The sequence below is a fragment of the Galleria mellonella genome, unplaced genomic scaffold, assembly GCF_026898425.1.
Source record: "Galleria mellonella isolate WM207_F2 unplaced genomic scaffold, CSIRO_AGI_GalMel_v1 utg213, whole genome shotgun sequence".
NCBI lineage: Eukaryota > Metazoa > Arthropoda > Insecta > Lepidoptera > Pyralidae > Galleria > Galleria mellonella.
This window is the reverse complement of record NW_026442039.1, coordinates 4,490,201-4,506,280: the sequence shown is the minus strand read 5'-3', so window position 1 is coordinate 4,506,280 and position 16,080 is coordinate 4,490,201. Positions and strand designations below refer to the sequence as shown.

The 16,080-nt window shown below is 34.0% G+C and overlaps 1 protein-coding gene across 1 annotated transcript in view; it reads right to left on the bottom strand.

Annotated features, from left to right (window-relative positions):
- The window catches only part of LOC113511904 (GATA zinc finger domain-containing protein 14), a 246,627-nt gene that overhangs the window by 181,226 nt on the left and 49,321 nt on the right, over positions 1–16,080 (bottom strand). Inside the window, exon 2 of the mRNA XM_052894486.1 lies at positions 5,583–5,744. Within this exon, the coding sequence (XP_052750446.1) occupies positions 5,583–5,714 (132 nt within the window). The 5' untranslated portion in view covers positions 5,715–5,744. The remainder of the gene's footprint in view (positions 1–5,582; positions 5,745–16,080) is intronic.

Here is a 16,080-nt window from a genome sequence, read left to right as displayed (position 1 = left end):
CCAGATACAAGCTAGCTAGCTTTACAATAGCATAGTAACAAAAACTATTATATTTAGTAATGTACACAGTGTGTCGAGAGTTGGGTAATATCAATTGTAAAATAGCAAGAACAATGATAGTAAATAACAGCTTGACAAGAAGAAGCCGGATGATTTATAAAGCACCTCCATTTGACCTGTGACCAGCTCTGTGGCTGCACTTTCTATTCTGTATTTCCAAGATCGAGTTACATTCGTTTGTTCACGTATCACATCTATTTGTAAGGGATTACGCAGTAGCACTCGTGTTTAAATCTTGATAAATTTGCTTGTACATTAGCTTACTAAATAAGTCTTCTATATTATCAAGCCACGGTAACTACTAACAAAATAATAATTATATTTATATTATTAATAAATAACTAAATAAAATTATTTATTTATTGAACTTTAATATACTTAGAAAGTGTATTTAAATAAACCTATTTACAAACACTTTTAAATCGTCAATTTTTTTTTAATCTACTGCAGGGTTCAGAAAGTTGTTATCTGTTGAGAAGAGCCCGCAAGAAACTCAACAGTTCCACTTTTAAATCTCTGTTAACTTTATGAGTATTTATTTAAATGTGTTATTTATAAAATTATATAGTCATTTAAAGCCCATGCATGATCGACTAACACCATGCACATTTGTCATTCGAGTCATCGTTAAGTATGTAATAGGCTTTGTTCAATAAGTGTTTTTTAATTACAGTTTTAAACTTAATAAAAGGTAAATCCAAAATAATGCCACATGGTGTTATCTACCAGTCGACCGTAGACAAGAATAAATTAATAAATATTTTCTATGTTACAAGCTTTTATTTAACTTGCTTTGTACTCGTATGTTACTGTGTAATCCCAGCATAGAATAGGCCACCCTTTCCTTTCCCGTATGTATGCCTAAGAAAATTTAATGGTCAAGGGATGGGCAGCAGCGTCCTGCTTCAAACATCACCAAAGCCTAATTACAGTTGCCAACCCGCAAGCCAATTGTGGCCAGTTAACAGTTGGTATGATAATGATAATGATACGTCTTTGCGTTCAAAATTTGCAATCTATTTTTCACCATTTTCTGGTGTCCGATTATTATGAAATTTAGATAACTTATATAGGTTAAGATAGAGGGCAAAAGAGGAAGAGGAAGACCGAGGATTAACTACATGGGACGGATAAAGGAAACACTAGGCATCATGTCGTATAGGGAGATAAAGGATATGGCCTGGAATAGAGCTGGCTGGAGGAACATGCATGAATTAGTTGCACCGACAAGAGGAAACTCTTAAATGAAAAGAAGATATAGGTTTGATAACAATACAATATTACCATAAAGATGATCTAATGATGAAGATGGAAAGTAGCCATAGAATAAATAAATCCATCGTGTTAGGTCATATGATATTATAACAAAAACTATAATCCTGAGTAGTGCCAAAAGTCCTGGAACCTGTAGGTTATAATTTTTTTTTTTTTTTATTTTATTTCTTTAACTTATTTGTTTTATTTCAGTCCGCTTGATCGCGATATGTTCACTGACTTAGATAAAAAATAAACTATATCCATTTCCATCCCTTTGTTATGTATTATACTAAATTTCATAGTGGTTGGTCAAGCCGTTAATACACTAAAAGGTAACAAACAAACTCACTTTCACATTAAAAATATAAGTAAGGATTTTTTTTAATGGATGATAATGGAATGGTAACCCCACCCGCGCCATCGGCATACACCGGCTGGGCACCAGTGAAGGATGATAGGTGAGTTGTTCACGATAGTTTCCAGGGGGAACCACGTGGAGGTCGACCTAATAAGGCATATTGCTAGCAATGGGGCCGTCAAACTCCATTGCTTACAATTCCTTTCCCCCCTATAACTAAGGATTACTTTCAAATAAAGATATACATTCACACCGATACACTTATTCCAAACATAAGTTTTCACTACGTACAATAAGACGGCAATGGTCAAGCGATATCGTAAATTGATCTCACACGGTATAGAATTGTAACTTGTAATTCACACTTCAATAGTGCAAATGTGTAAAGTCGCAACCAGTTCGTGCTGATTTGCAGGCGTCTATGCACTCAATTAGGGTCTTGTGCATTGGTGCAAGGCTGAAGACCAAGCGAGAAATAAAAAATATTAGCATACTAGCTTTTTGCTCGCTACTTCGTACATGTAGATTTCAAAAGTAGAAAAACTAATGAAAATCACTGTTTCTGCATGGTGTATCAAGATTAAAACATATACCAGTTTTTAAGTTAGATCTTTAGGTATATATTGAACATTGTGTCATGGATTTATATATATAATTATTGAAAAATACCTTCACTTTATTGTAAACCAAAAAGTTTTCGTTTTAATCTACTCGATCGAAGATGGACGAGTAAGGATATAATTCTATCGTGTTTTTTTATACTACTGAGGTGGCAAACAAACAACCCACCTGTTAGTAAGCGGTTGCCATAGCCTATGAACGCCTGCAATGTCGTCACGTAGGCAGTACCGACCTTGAAGAAATTTCTTTACTTTTTGTAGAACCCCATGCTGTGCACTATTGGAAAATCCTCCACGGGGAGCTCATTTCGTAAACTGAGCAAATCTACTGGTCTTATTAAAACCCCACATATTAATTTGATCTAAAGTCTAAGTCTAACTAGACGATGTCTGTATTTGAGAGATATTTGTAACTACAGTGTTATTATATTATATTAGTAAGACAAGTTTAATTAACAGATCACTGCGGTTTGGTCATTCGTTATGACCCTGTATAAGTATATACCTTGTATAAGTATATAACTTATACAATAAAAGGTATAATGTGCATAAAATAACAGCAAGTAAATATAAATAACAACGCAGAATTTAAAACGGGTGTAACTACCATATAAGTCTTTTTTTTTCCAGAAAATATGTAAGTTTACACCTGCAGAAAACAGGAGTGAATGGCTAGTAGCGTATAAATTAACCCTTCTTTCCATGATTTTTTATTGGTGAAATAAATCAAGCTGATATAATTCATGTTCAAAATTAAAGAAAAATGATTAAAAATTAAATTTGACAGTTATGTTTTTGCAATGGACATTTAAAAGGACATTTAACACGATCAACTTAAAGTGAACTTGGTCTCTTATATAATTATTGGGTATTCAATGTTATGATGGAAATCTCCATCATCATGCAAAGAAGGGTTAATAATACTCCTAACGCTTAATCTTTTTATTTAAACCACACGACATGTCTACACATGAATAATTTATTCGGTCAGCTCGATTTAAACCAATATAGCAAAATGCACAAGTCAAACACTCTTTAATTATTAAATAGTTTATTTCAGTTCTTTGATCTCTGATACCACAGATAAAGTACTCGTAACGTTTACTATTCTCCAAACGATACGCTCTGTAATTAACGTTATTTATTATTGTATACTGAAGCATCTGATTGTAGTTTTAAGTGAATGCCCCTCAAATGGTTAAATTTAAACATGTTTAGAAGTTAGAGACGTAATTTTAATAAATGTTAGTTTTAAGTGATTTCACAAATAGGATTCTTTCAGTTCGTCTTATTATTGTATTTCTAATAACTCTGAAGCGGGTTTGCTGATTCTTTTTACATTTGATAGCGTTTATTCACGTGTTAATAGTAAAAAAGATTTAGAACCAAAATTACATAACAGACGATCTTATATGCCGTTACTAGAATGTCGTTGTTAAGGTATAAAAAACTATTCACCTCATGATAAAAAGAAGCATGGGGTTCTTCAAAAAAGGGCTATAGAGGTTTCTTCAGGGTCGGCAACGGACGCGTAATGTCTCTGGTGTTGCAGGCTACGGTAACCACTTACCATCAGGTGGGCCGTATGTTTATTTACCACCTCAGTGGTATAAAAAAAAATAAGTCGTTGACAAACAACTACAATATAATCTTAATATATAAAAATCCGTATCACAATGTTCGTTTATGCTAACCTCCGAAACCGCTCGACCGATTTTGATGAAATTTTGTAAATATACATTTACAAGAATTTAGATCCAACTTGAGAGATTACGATAATAATAATGAACCCAATAGATGGTGGTAGGAGAGCGAAAAACCTTTGACAAGTTAACTAGTATAATGTGAAAATATTTAAAAAAATACCAAGAACCGCTCTTAAAGACATGTAATCTAAATATCATTGGTCATCGAGTTATGTGCATGCGTGCATGCTCAGCTGCAGCGTAGATAAAATAATAAAGGTTGCAGCATTGCATGCGTCGTAAAATCATGTTTAATTTGTTGCGAACACTCGGCCACTGGACAGGAGTACTTCTTTGTATACTCGTTTTATCGTTTACTTCTATATTTAATTACTTTAGCGTCTGTTTAGTACTTTTAAATTTAATCGCATTCTTTTATACGTTGACGCAAAACATTTTTTTTTTAATTTATAAGTTACGTTGCCATCACTACTTCGTCAGGTCTACTCTACACAGTTCCTCAGGAAACGATTGTGTTTATATATTATGTATTTATATTAGTAATTGGTCAAAGATTATGGAACTTCTATACAAATTAAAAAACATAAGAATCAAATCATGGCTCATGGGCATATTCATAATTATAGAAAACAGTAACTCCTTTCCAACAGATGAACCGTCAACTTGTTTCTCATTGTATATAGGTATAAGATAAAAAAAAAAAAACAAAAACATCCACGTGGTCCATTGATAGCAAAAGGAATTTTCAACGTAAAGTCTCATGTTAACCGTAATCACGGGCATAGCAACTAAGTTGAATAAGCCTAGATAATACAAAAACAGAACTTTAATACGTATGAGTCAATAAATAAATTATGTATCTAAATCAGAACAGTCTCGGACATGTGTCAGGTCAACTTTTCACTTGCTTGATTTCGAGGCAGCTTTCAAGCATTCACTATGGTTACCCCTATTTTATTAATTTTCAAGGTAACAACATTTTAAACATATTTCAATAATTTATATATTATTAAAATAATCCATATATATAACAACGGTATTCTCTTATATTTTTATAAGAATATGATGTAATGAATCCACATAATTTTAATATATAAAAAAAACATAGATGGTACGTAGCAAATTCGGAAAGTGTCATCTTTTGTGATACAGTTTTGGATGTTATTTGTAAATATAATAATGAAATTAAATTAAATACGCGAATTATTACGCAATGTGATATTTTTTTTATACCTCGACAATGAGTCAACATAATATTTTCTTTAAACATCTTTACTCTTATTTCATTAATAATATATTCATTTATTTATACTATACTATACACAACTTATTCCACTATTATAATCAAAATTAGAAAAATATATTAATTTTATTTTTATTACAGAAACAACAATAACTTAATTAAAATTTAAAATAGGAACACAAATTTAAAAACTGACCTGTAATAATATCCAGTGTCTGCATCCAGAAATCATCAAGTACATTCCCGCGCTTGGTAAGGTTTTTACTAAAGTAACAAACTACTTACATTCCACCATTTAAATTTAAATTGCGAACACAAATTGAAATATTAGGACTGACCTGAAATAGTAGATATCCAGAGTCATACATCCAGAAGTCGTCAGGCGCATTCCCGGGCTTGGTGAGGTGGATCGCGAGGCAACGCTGCAGGATGAGCTGGCAGCGCTGCCCCCCCGCGCCGCGGCCGCTCATGCCTCACGCGGGGCCGGGCGGCGGCATGCTCTGCACACAAACATAACAGTTGAATCATACGAAACATTAAAACAGAATCAATGCAGAAAACGATTCTAATTTTTCGCCTTGTGATCCTGGCTAAGAGAGTCTTATGGTCAAGGGATGTGTAGCAGTGTCTTTCTTAAAACGTCATCAAAGTCTGTGGTTGCTAACCCACTTGCCAGGGAGAAAGGGATTGTTAGTAATGGGGTCAAATAGTCCCATTACTAGCAAAATACCCTATCAGGTCGACCTCCACTTGGTACCCCGTGGTAACTATCGTGATTGATTGATTACTGAATTTGTTACGATGGGCTAACTGACCTGTTTTCATCTTCACCTATCACCTCTCACAGGTGCCTCGCCAGTGTATACTGATAGCGCAGGCGGGGTTACCATATCATTATCACCCATTATAAAAAAAAAAAACACTTGCCAAGTGTAGCAACTACTGGCAAACCCCTCTTATAGGAGAAGCTTATGGTCAGCAACTTTTGCTTACCGAAGAGTCGCAACGTCGTTTATCAATTTTCAAACATAAAGAGTTTTCAATGTTTGTGATTGATTATTTAAGTGTTCTGCCTATGAAATAAAATGTTAATCATATAATAAGTTGCATATAAATTTACCATTAAAAACTTTGCACCTACGAGTACTTCATATTATTTTTCGGAATTTTTTAAATAAGTAGTTACATATTTGCCATCAAAATCCAACTTTTTAGTGACAACTTAATGTTTAAAGTTTTAGTCGTAGGCAGAGCACTTTTTAAATAATTAATAAAAAATATTGAAAATTATTCAATTGTTTTTTAAAAGTTGACAGATAATTGCGTCGTTGTCACGCTTCGTTATGAACGCTCTTTAACATCTTGACAAAATTATGGACAATAAACATGCAGAAGTATACATGTATTCTGTTTTAATATATCTAATAAAATTAATATGTCAATTAATGGATTTATTTTATTTGTACTATCATTGGAAATCAGCTGATTGTATGATAAAATTTTGGAGCTTTTTCTTTTTTTTACCACTGAGGTGGCAAACAAGCATACGGCCCACCTGATGGTAAGCGGTTACCGTAGCCTATGAACGCCTGCAATACCAAAGGTATTACGCGCGCGTTGCCGACCCTGAAGAAACCTCTTTACCCCCCTTTTGAAGAACCCCATACTGTAATCTCTTGGGAAAACCGCGCGATGAGGATTAGGTGCAATCAAATAGCGATCTTATGGTATACAAGCATAATTAATATTCTGATATAACGCCACACCACACATGCAGGAGATACAAAGGGTACTGACACTAATACAATAGGTTACAGCAATATTTTTCTAGCTTCCCGTACATACCATAGCAACAAGCTTTTCGCCTGTAAATCATTTGTTAAAAAGACAGGGTTGCTACAGGCTAATTATTTGTTTGTTTATATTTTTGTTAAGTTCTATTAAAACAGGTCCTTTTTATAGAAAATTAACACTCTACAAGTCATGCGGTTTCTATATTTATTAATGATAGGTAAATATTAATTATTAGATTATTATCATCGCTCTGGCCAGCCGGTGTGGTATAGAGATTTATTTTAAGATTACCTAAAGCAAAGTCCCATTACTTGACTCACACTATGACAATCGTAGAGATAAGTGTAACACCTTGTTTTACTTCGTCGCCACAATAATTGGCCTCTAGCAATGAATAAAAATAATGCTCCAATTTTAATCGCTTGACTTTGAAAAAGGAATAAAAGTAACGTTCACTTGTTTTTTTTTTAATATTTTTAGCACTCGTCATGGACACTACTGATATGTCCTGCTTCCTACGTGAAAGTTTTAAAAGATATTTAAAATCATGATTGGCGCTTGGTGGAACTTTGAATACATATTAATATTATTAGAAAAACATTTATACTCTTCTATAAATTATTATAATTATTTATGACAATTACCGTTTTTATCTTGTTTTTATCTTTCCTTTCAGGGCATTTTTAATTTATTATATTTATTTTATTTATTATTTTTTTACTTGGTGCAATAAAGTGTAAAATAAATAAATAACAAATAAATTCATTGTTACATTTATAATATTAGTAATTAACAAAGTCGAGTTATTTAAAGAAAGATGTCAAATTCTTGTAACTATTCTTTCCTTAGAAGAGTCGTATCTAAATTTAGAACAATACCAGACAAAACTCGTTTGAAGAAGCTTGAGTTAACACAATACCGGACCCTTGACATGACATTTTGGGAACAAGGTAACTGAATTCGTTACCTTTACGCATTGAAGATTATAGAAAACAATTAACTTGCGATTATAATACGGTACCAATAACAATTAACATTACAAATAGAAATTTCTATAAAGAATACCGTTAAATTGTTGTTATACAAGGTTATGTTTACTCCAAGTGGACGGACCACTTGATGGAAAATAGGCGTGGGTATTATGGATACTGATCGGATATCTATATATTGGGTATCGGTTATCGATATTCGTAAATATATTGTCGGATATCTATTTTCGAATGTGTTAAAAGTCTGTTATCGAATATTATTTTTTGAATAACAGACTTTTTTTTTAAATGGGTAATAATGAAATGGTAACGGTATACACTTGCAGGGCACCAGTGAAGGATGATAGGTAACGATAAAAGCAGATCAGTTAGCCCATCGTGATGAATTTCACTAGAATTGACCACGATGGTTTCCAGGGGAATCGCGTGGAGATAGACCTAATAGGGTGTATTGCTAGCGATGGGTCAGTTAGATCCTATTACTAGCAATCCCTTTCCCCCAATAACATACTTTTAACATATTCTTTATTGAACCAGTATATAGATCCATCTATCCTATTTAAGAGCTGCGCTCTTGTCGGTGAAGATCTTGCCATTCACTACGATTTTCAACGAGTCTCTTCACCTCTCGATACGACACGACACCAACTCCTTCCTTAATCTGCTTGATGTATGTGACTATGTCTCGGTCTCCCTCTTATCCTCCTTCCTTCTATCTTACTTTCTATTATAATGTTCATAAGTTCGTCATGTCGTATCAAGTGTCCCAACATTTTTCTCCTTCTGTCCTCAATCAGTATATTGATATTGTAACTAAAATATATAGATATTGCTATATATGTATATTACCCACCCCTAATGTAAAGTATTAATTGTCAATTATAAACATGGTAGGTACTCCTCGTGCGTTGCTAATCGCTATCTCTGAGAACTAAGGTATAATACCTCCAAACAATAATTTCATAGCTATGTCTCATCTATTAAACCGAAACATGCAAGTATAGCTTCTTGGCGATAGAAACACGAATACGGTAAAGAGAATCCACAGAGAGTGGCGCCCTCTACTGTCAAATATTTTTAAATCGCTCTGTGTAACGTATTATTGAATATGAACGCCACTATCGTAACTTACTCGACGATGGCTGTAGATGCCTTCAGAAAAACAAAGCAAGATATTATCATCTTTTGAATTGAAAAAATTAAAAAATTTTGGCTGATATTTAAACTAACTTTGGAAGTCCTGGACCACAGTTAAGTATTGCCCGAGTTATTACAGCTTAAACGTTAAGTTACAAGTAGATAATAGGTAGTTATGAAATCATCAAGATATCAAATTAAGCTATTAAAAATAGCTAACTGTAGTTAACAAATAACTCAGTTATTATTTACTAATAAAACAGCACAACGTAATCGAACAGCCGGAATATTTATTAACATAACAACAAATCTCCTTCCTGACAAATTAAATCAACAAAAGTTATGTAACATAATGTCAGTTGCATTGTATTAATTCACTTGCAACTTATCCTATAAGCTATTAAACAGTTACCTTACAATTCAACATTATATCTTCATTATTGTTATGCGAAATGTGTTCTTATTACTTGGTATTAAGTATGAATATTTAGATGACTGAGATGCTAAATGTTGAGTGAGGTATAATCACCGATTATGGATATACACAGCCACTACTCTACAGTAAAACGATGTTGATTTATATAATTACTATTCTTCCGCCATGACGTTCACAGGCGTTAATGATTATAGAGAAATATTGTGCAGAGTAATTACAGATAAACTAGAAGAATGCAAAAATTGCTAAAGTAGATTATAATAGGAATATTAACATAGTGTAAGGTATTGTTTTAATTTTTACACTGTGGTAATAATTTTTATACTATTTCTGAAAAAGTTTTTTTTTTTGTTTAATTTTTAAACTCTATAATAAAAATATATCTTGTACATCAGGAGAGACCAACTTGACTAGACGCAAGATCTATTATTTCCTGACATACCCAGGGGTATCTACCAATTACATACTTCTTGAAATCACAAAGGAAACAACATAAATTAGTACACAATTATGTAGTATTGTAGTTTTTTTTTTTCATGTTTTTAAGAGGCAAAATATAAAAATGAAAATTATTCTTAGTAACTACTTATTTATATTAGTGTGAGCATTGCGTTTGAACATCTTCCGCTAGATTACCAAAATATTGTATTTTTTGCCTTGCCACTATCAACTGGACTCCGTTGGCCACCTCTGTGCTATATAATTGTGAGAGATTTGAAAGTTATATTGTTATAAACCGTTTTTAAAATGGAAAAAGTTCTCTCTTAAAAATAATTATCCATTTACATTTCTTAATTAATTTTCATTTTCAGTAAATTTTTGTTCTGTGTGTTTTCATTTATACACTTGGCTTAATATTTTTCTGAACTATTAATTTGTGAAATTTCATATCAATGGTTATTTAATTAGAATTATTTTGTTTAATTCCACTACCATTAGTATGTGTGTAATTGCTAACACTAGAAGATTGTCTACTATTGTTATTACCAAAAATTCTGCAACTTCCCATATTAGCATCAATCTCCGACCGTCATTTCGTCCACGTACGTTTTGGGGCACGTAGCTCACACCTCTAAATATATGGATACGTTATATATCAGCGAAAACAAACGTCCACTTATGATGTAAAACGTAATACATCCGTGGTCAGTTACACAATGCCAGAATTGGCTTTGATGCCGTTATAATAGCGTACAATAGGTCCAGTGTGGCACGGCCTTAATTCTCAAAATGGTTGTACTGTAATTTTTATAATGAACACGCGATCTCATAAACGTAGTATTTTAGATATTTGTTTCATTTATTGTAATAGATATTTCATTTCCCATGCCATAATTATAACGGTTGAAAGCCTCCTATTCCATAAAACTTTGAAAATTTTCTAAGTAATCCATCTGTAGCAGTCTTTCCCAAAGTGGGCGATAACATCCCCTTGTGGGCGCTGCAGGCCTAAAGGGGGGCGGTAACAGATCTAGAAAAAAAATTGGGGCGTTGTGTAGAGGCTTGGGGGATGATTTGTATTTTGAGGTAATAGTGATTTTTAAGTAGGTGAAAAAATGGGGGCGCTAGAAAATAATTTATTCTCAAAGTGGGCAGTAGACAAAATAAGTTTGGGAACCCCTGATCTATAGGAAAGCCGCACAGGGAAGCAATGTCAAATATATAAAATAATAAAAATTTAATATATAAAATATAAATCAGCCGTGTGGTCCTGGCATAGAATGGACCCACCCCTTCCTTAGCTGTGTCGTAAAATGCTACTAAGGGAACTTAATGGTCAAGGGAGGGGAACAGCAGCGTTCCTCTTAAAACATCACTAAAAGTCCTAACTGCGGTTGCCAAACCACCTGCCAAGCATCGTAACTACTGGTAAAACCCCGCCTTATGGAGAAACCTATGTTCAGCATTGGATAGATAATATATAAAAAATAAAACAAAATATAATTAAGTTTTAATCAAAAACATGGCTTTAACCGTTGCAAAGCAATGTGCTTACCTCGGAAATCGTCAATTTGTGACAGAAATATTATATATATTTTTTACCTATATCTTTTTCTTATGCTTGTTACCTCATAACTCCGTCATAAGTCGATTAGCCGATTAATAAGTCGATTTTGTTTTTTTTTTTTTAAATCAGTTAAGTAATTTAATTTTTTAATCAAACTAACTAGTTCTGCTACAATTGAAGCTGTTTAGTCCACACAATTATAAATTATTTAATAATATACGTTTGGTATTTTGGTTCCCTATTAAACCGTATTAAAGGCCTAGGAATAACTACATGGGACAGATAAAAGAAACACTAGGTGTCATGTCGTATTTATTACTATTACTGCATGGCTTATACTATACGATGACACTACTACACTAGGTGTCATGTCGTAAAGGGAGTTCAAGGATATGGCCTGAGATAGCACTGGCTGGAAAAAGATGCATGAATTAGTTGCACCGACAAGAGGAAACTCTTAAATGAAAAGGAAGATTAAACCTTACCTTTTAGTACAATTTTTACTTGGCTATAAATCAGTACATAACAGCGATACCTAGCCATAAAACTTCATAGTTTTTCATCGCAACACTAACTTTCACGGCGCTTCTTATTTATGGACATTTTATAGTCAACTCAAAGTAGTTACTATTAAACGGTAACAGTTACACTATAGTACGCGTTTTAAATATAAAAGTAACTGATGAATTTTATTGTAAGCAATATTTATTTTAAGCAATGTACATATATACTTAAAACCGTCCTGAATAAAAATAACAAAGACATGTACTAGAATAACGCATGAATGAAATAGAATATTATTAAAAAAAGTTCATATAGATAAATAGAGACACGTTAATATACACTGAAAAGACCTTTTTCGATTTTCATGTAGTCCATTTTTTTAACATCGATTTTGTCACACTGATCTGTGACTTTCCAATTCGAATCGACTCAAAATATTGATGTTACTGCGCCAGTACAAAAACCTAATATCTTAGTTCAGTCCATAATAAAACCCTTAAAATTGCACGCCAAAGACACAAGCATTTTTTTGCAGGTACAATATCATTATTTATAAACTTATGTTCAGTTTTTTAAGGAACTACGAGGTCTGTCCGGAAAGTTCGTATAAAAGTGGTCTGGAATGCGAGAAAGAGGAGTGGGGAGGCCAGGTAAGCGCAGGACCCCTTCCTTATGTCCCTAACAATGCTTCAGTTCTGGTCTGACCGCCGTGCGGTGCGAACTGGCTTGTCACGCCATCTGTGAAGTTACCTCTTAACGAAACCCCGTCGGCATGGAGCCCGCTTCCGTTGAAGAGCAGCGCGTCGTAATCAAGTTTCTCTCGAAACTCGGCAAGAATGGCCGTGAAATTTTTGCCGATCTAATTCGATAAGACATCCGGGGAACCACGAACAAAAAAATCAAGAAAATCCCGCTCAAATGTCAAGACAATGTTGATTGTTTTTTTCGATGTTCGGGGGATTGTCCATCAAGAATTCGTCCCTCCAGGCCAGACAGTTGATGGAAAATTCTACGTCGATGTGCTCAGACGCCTCAAAGCTCGTGTGGCACGAGTTCGTCCAGAATTGGCGCGAGAGGGGCGTTGGATTCTTCACCACGACAATGCCCCTGCCCACACCTCTCTTGTTGTCCGTGAGTTTTTGAGTAAAAATTCCATTACGGTGACCGAACACCCCCCCTATTCGCCGGATTTGGCCCCGTGTGACTTCTTCTTGTTCCCAAAAACCAAATTGGTACTTCGGGGGCGGCATTTGGGGGACATAAATGAGATAAAAAAAGCTACGACGGGGCAGCTGAGAAACCTACAACCAGAGGACTTTCAAGGAGCCTTCTCACAGTGGAAACGGCGTTGGCACAAGTGCATTATGTCACAGGGGAGTACTTTGAAGGGGATAAAAGTGATTTACCTGAATAATTGTAAAATAAAATTTTTAAAAAACTTTTATACGTACTTTCCGGACAAACCTCGTATAATGTGAATTTTATAAATTTACTATGTTTTTCGTTTCCGACAATTGTTTCAACACTGTTACTGCATACGAAAAAAAACATTGATGCATTGATGCTCCTTTCCACTTTGAGTTTACTGGAAAATAACTCTTACAATGTTAAACTAGTCTTTAGGTACATTTGCTTTCCACTTTTTTTTGTATATGTATTATTATTGTGTACAATAAAATATAAGTAATTAAAATTGGCCGTATGATCCCGGCATAGAATAACCTACCCCTTCTATTACCGTGGATGTCATGGCGATTAAGAAAGCACGAGAAATAAGCAGCAACAGCCTTCTTAAAACATTTCTAAAGCTTAACTGCAATTGCCAATCCGACTGCCAAGCGTGGCAACTACTAGCAAAATCCTCCAAGAAGGAGGCATATGTTGAGCAGTGGACGGTTAAAGGCTAATAATAAAATAAATAGAAATAAAGAAGTTGTTGTCTAAAACAACAATCGTGTACGCAGGCCTTAAATCGAACAATAATAAATCAGCATTGTGGGCGACAAACTGAGAATAGACGAGGCAAGAAACTTGTATACATTTATTTTAGAGGACCTTATTCGCTATCTGTCTTCTAGGAATGTAAACAGGTGGAAATTTATATGGACTGACATTTCTAATTCAATGCTATTTCGAGTGACATAAATTTGAACACCTGCTCCATTCAAATGGTTAGTAGGTTGGGCAAATTTGAGACACGTAAATTATAGTATAGGTATGAAAATGTTCAACTTTCATTACTTATACTATAAGCTGGTTGTATCTCACGACTTTACTTGTCTCAATTAAAATACAAACTACATATATGTTAATCTAAGACATGGCTTATCTGTGTACTCTTGTACATAGATAAGCCATGTAGTAATAGTGAAGTCAACGTAATTCAAATAGATTTAATAAAATACATACAAACATCCAAACTTTCACATTTATAATATTTGTAAGTTGTGAATATGCGTTTGTTTGTTTATTACAAATTTAATGTCTTAACGGCTTAACCAATTATCATAAAATTTTACATAATATATATAGTAATTTGATAAGGGTACTTTTTAAATTATACAATACTAAAATACCTACTTTTTTTTTATACAACTTAGAATGGCAAATAAGCTGACGGCCCACTTAATGGAAAGTGGTAACCATCGCCTATAGACATGAGCAGTACCATGGATATAACAGAGTATACTGTTTCGCCCATGATACTCCCCATGCGTAGCCATTCCTGAGGACTCAGATGTTATTCCTCTATACCCTGTAAATTCACTGCCATATCCCACCCTTCAAACCGAAACAGCCATGCAAACACAACTGCTTCACGGTATAAACACGAATGGGACAGAAGTACCCAAGCAATCGACTTTTGTACAAAGTCTCCCTCTGGTAAACCTTGACACTACAAACTACTTCTATAAAAAAAATATTCCAGTGTAATAAACCTTAAAAAAATGGACATGTGGCAACCCTAATTACTATTTGTATGACATAAATTCAGTAGGTGTGTATTAGTTGAACTCGCAAGTACATACTCATCGTACGAGATTTGAAAAAAAAAACAGTCCATATATAAACCTACATAGAACAATTAATGCGTGGGTGAAGCTATTATTTAAAAAAAAATCATGTCAGTTTACCGTATTCACAATCACGCGTGTACCTCTTATAACACCCGTTACATATTCTTTAGGTTTAGTTGGTCTAGTTCTTCTTTAGGTTAACACATTTGGGGTTCCGCACAACAAGGTATGAATCGAAACCTACATAGGATTTACTTTGTCATCTTTTTGTTTTATACGACTTAGAATGGCAAACAAGCTGATGACTCACCTGATGGAAAGTGGTAACCGTCGCCTATAGACATGAGCAGTACCATGGACATAACAGAATATACTGTTTCGCCCATGATACACCCCATGCGTTGCCATTCCTGAGGACTCAGGTGTTATTCCTCTGTACCCAGTAAATTCACGCTATATCCCACCCTTCAAACTGAAACACAGCCATGCAAATACAACTGCTTCACGGTAGAAAGACGATCATCTCTTTTGCTACCCTTCAAAATAGTTTATTGATTCCTCCAAATTAAGTAAAGAGAACATGATAATATTGTTGATTATTGAGTTTCTAACATATATTTACAAAAATATGTGCCTTTATTGTATATAATAATATTCGAGAACAAAAATTATGTTTTCTCCCAAACCAAATCTTATCGTATCAGTCGTTATCTGTCCAATGCGCAACTTACTCCCCCCCCCCCCCTCCTTCCCGCCTCCCACCATAGACTGCCATAAGAAACGGTATTGAACTACTTGCATCTACTGACTCCCTACAATGCACTTAAGGTCATCACTCCATCTAGTGAGCCCACCCACCAACAACCAAATTTTATATTTTCAGTTAATCTTGAATCTATAAAATATTATATTTTAATAAAACGTGCAGGTTAAATATTCTAAATTTTAACT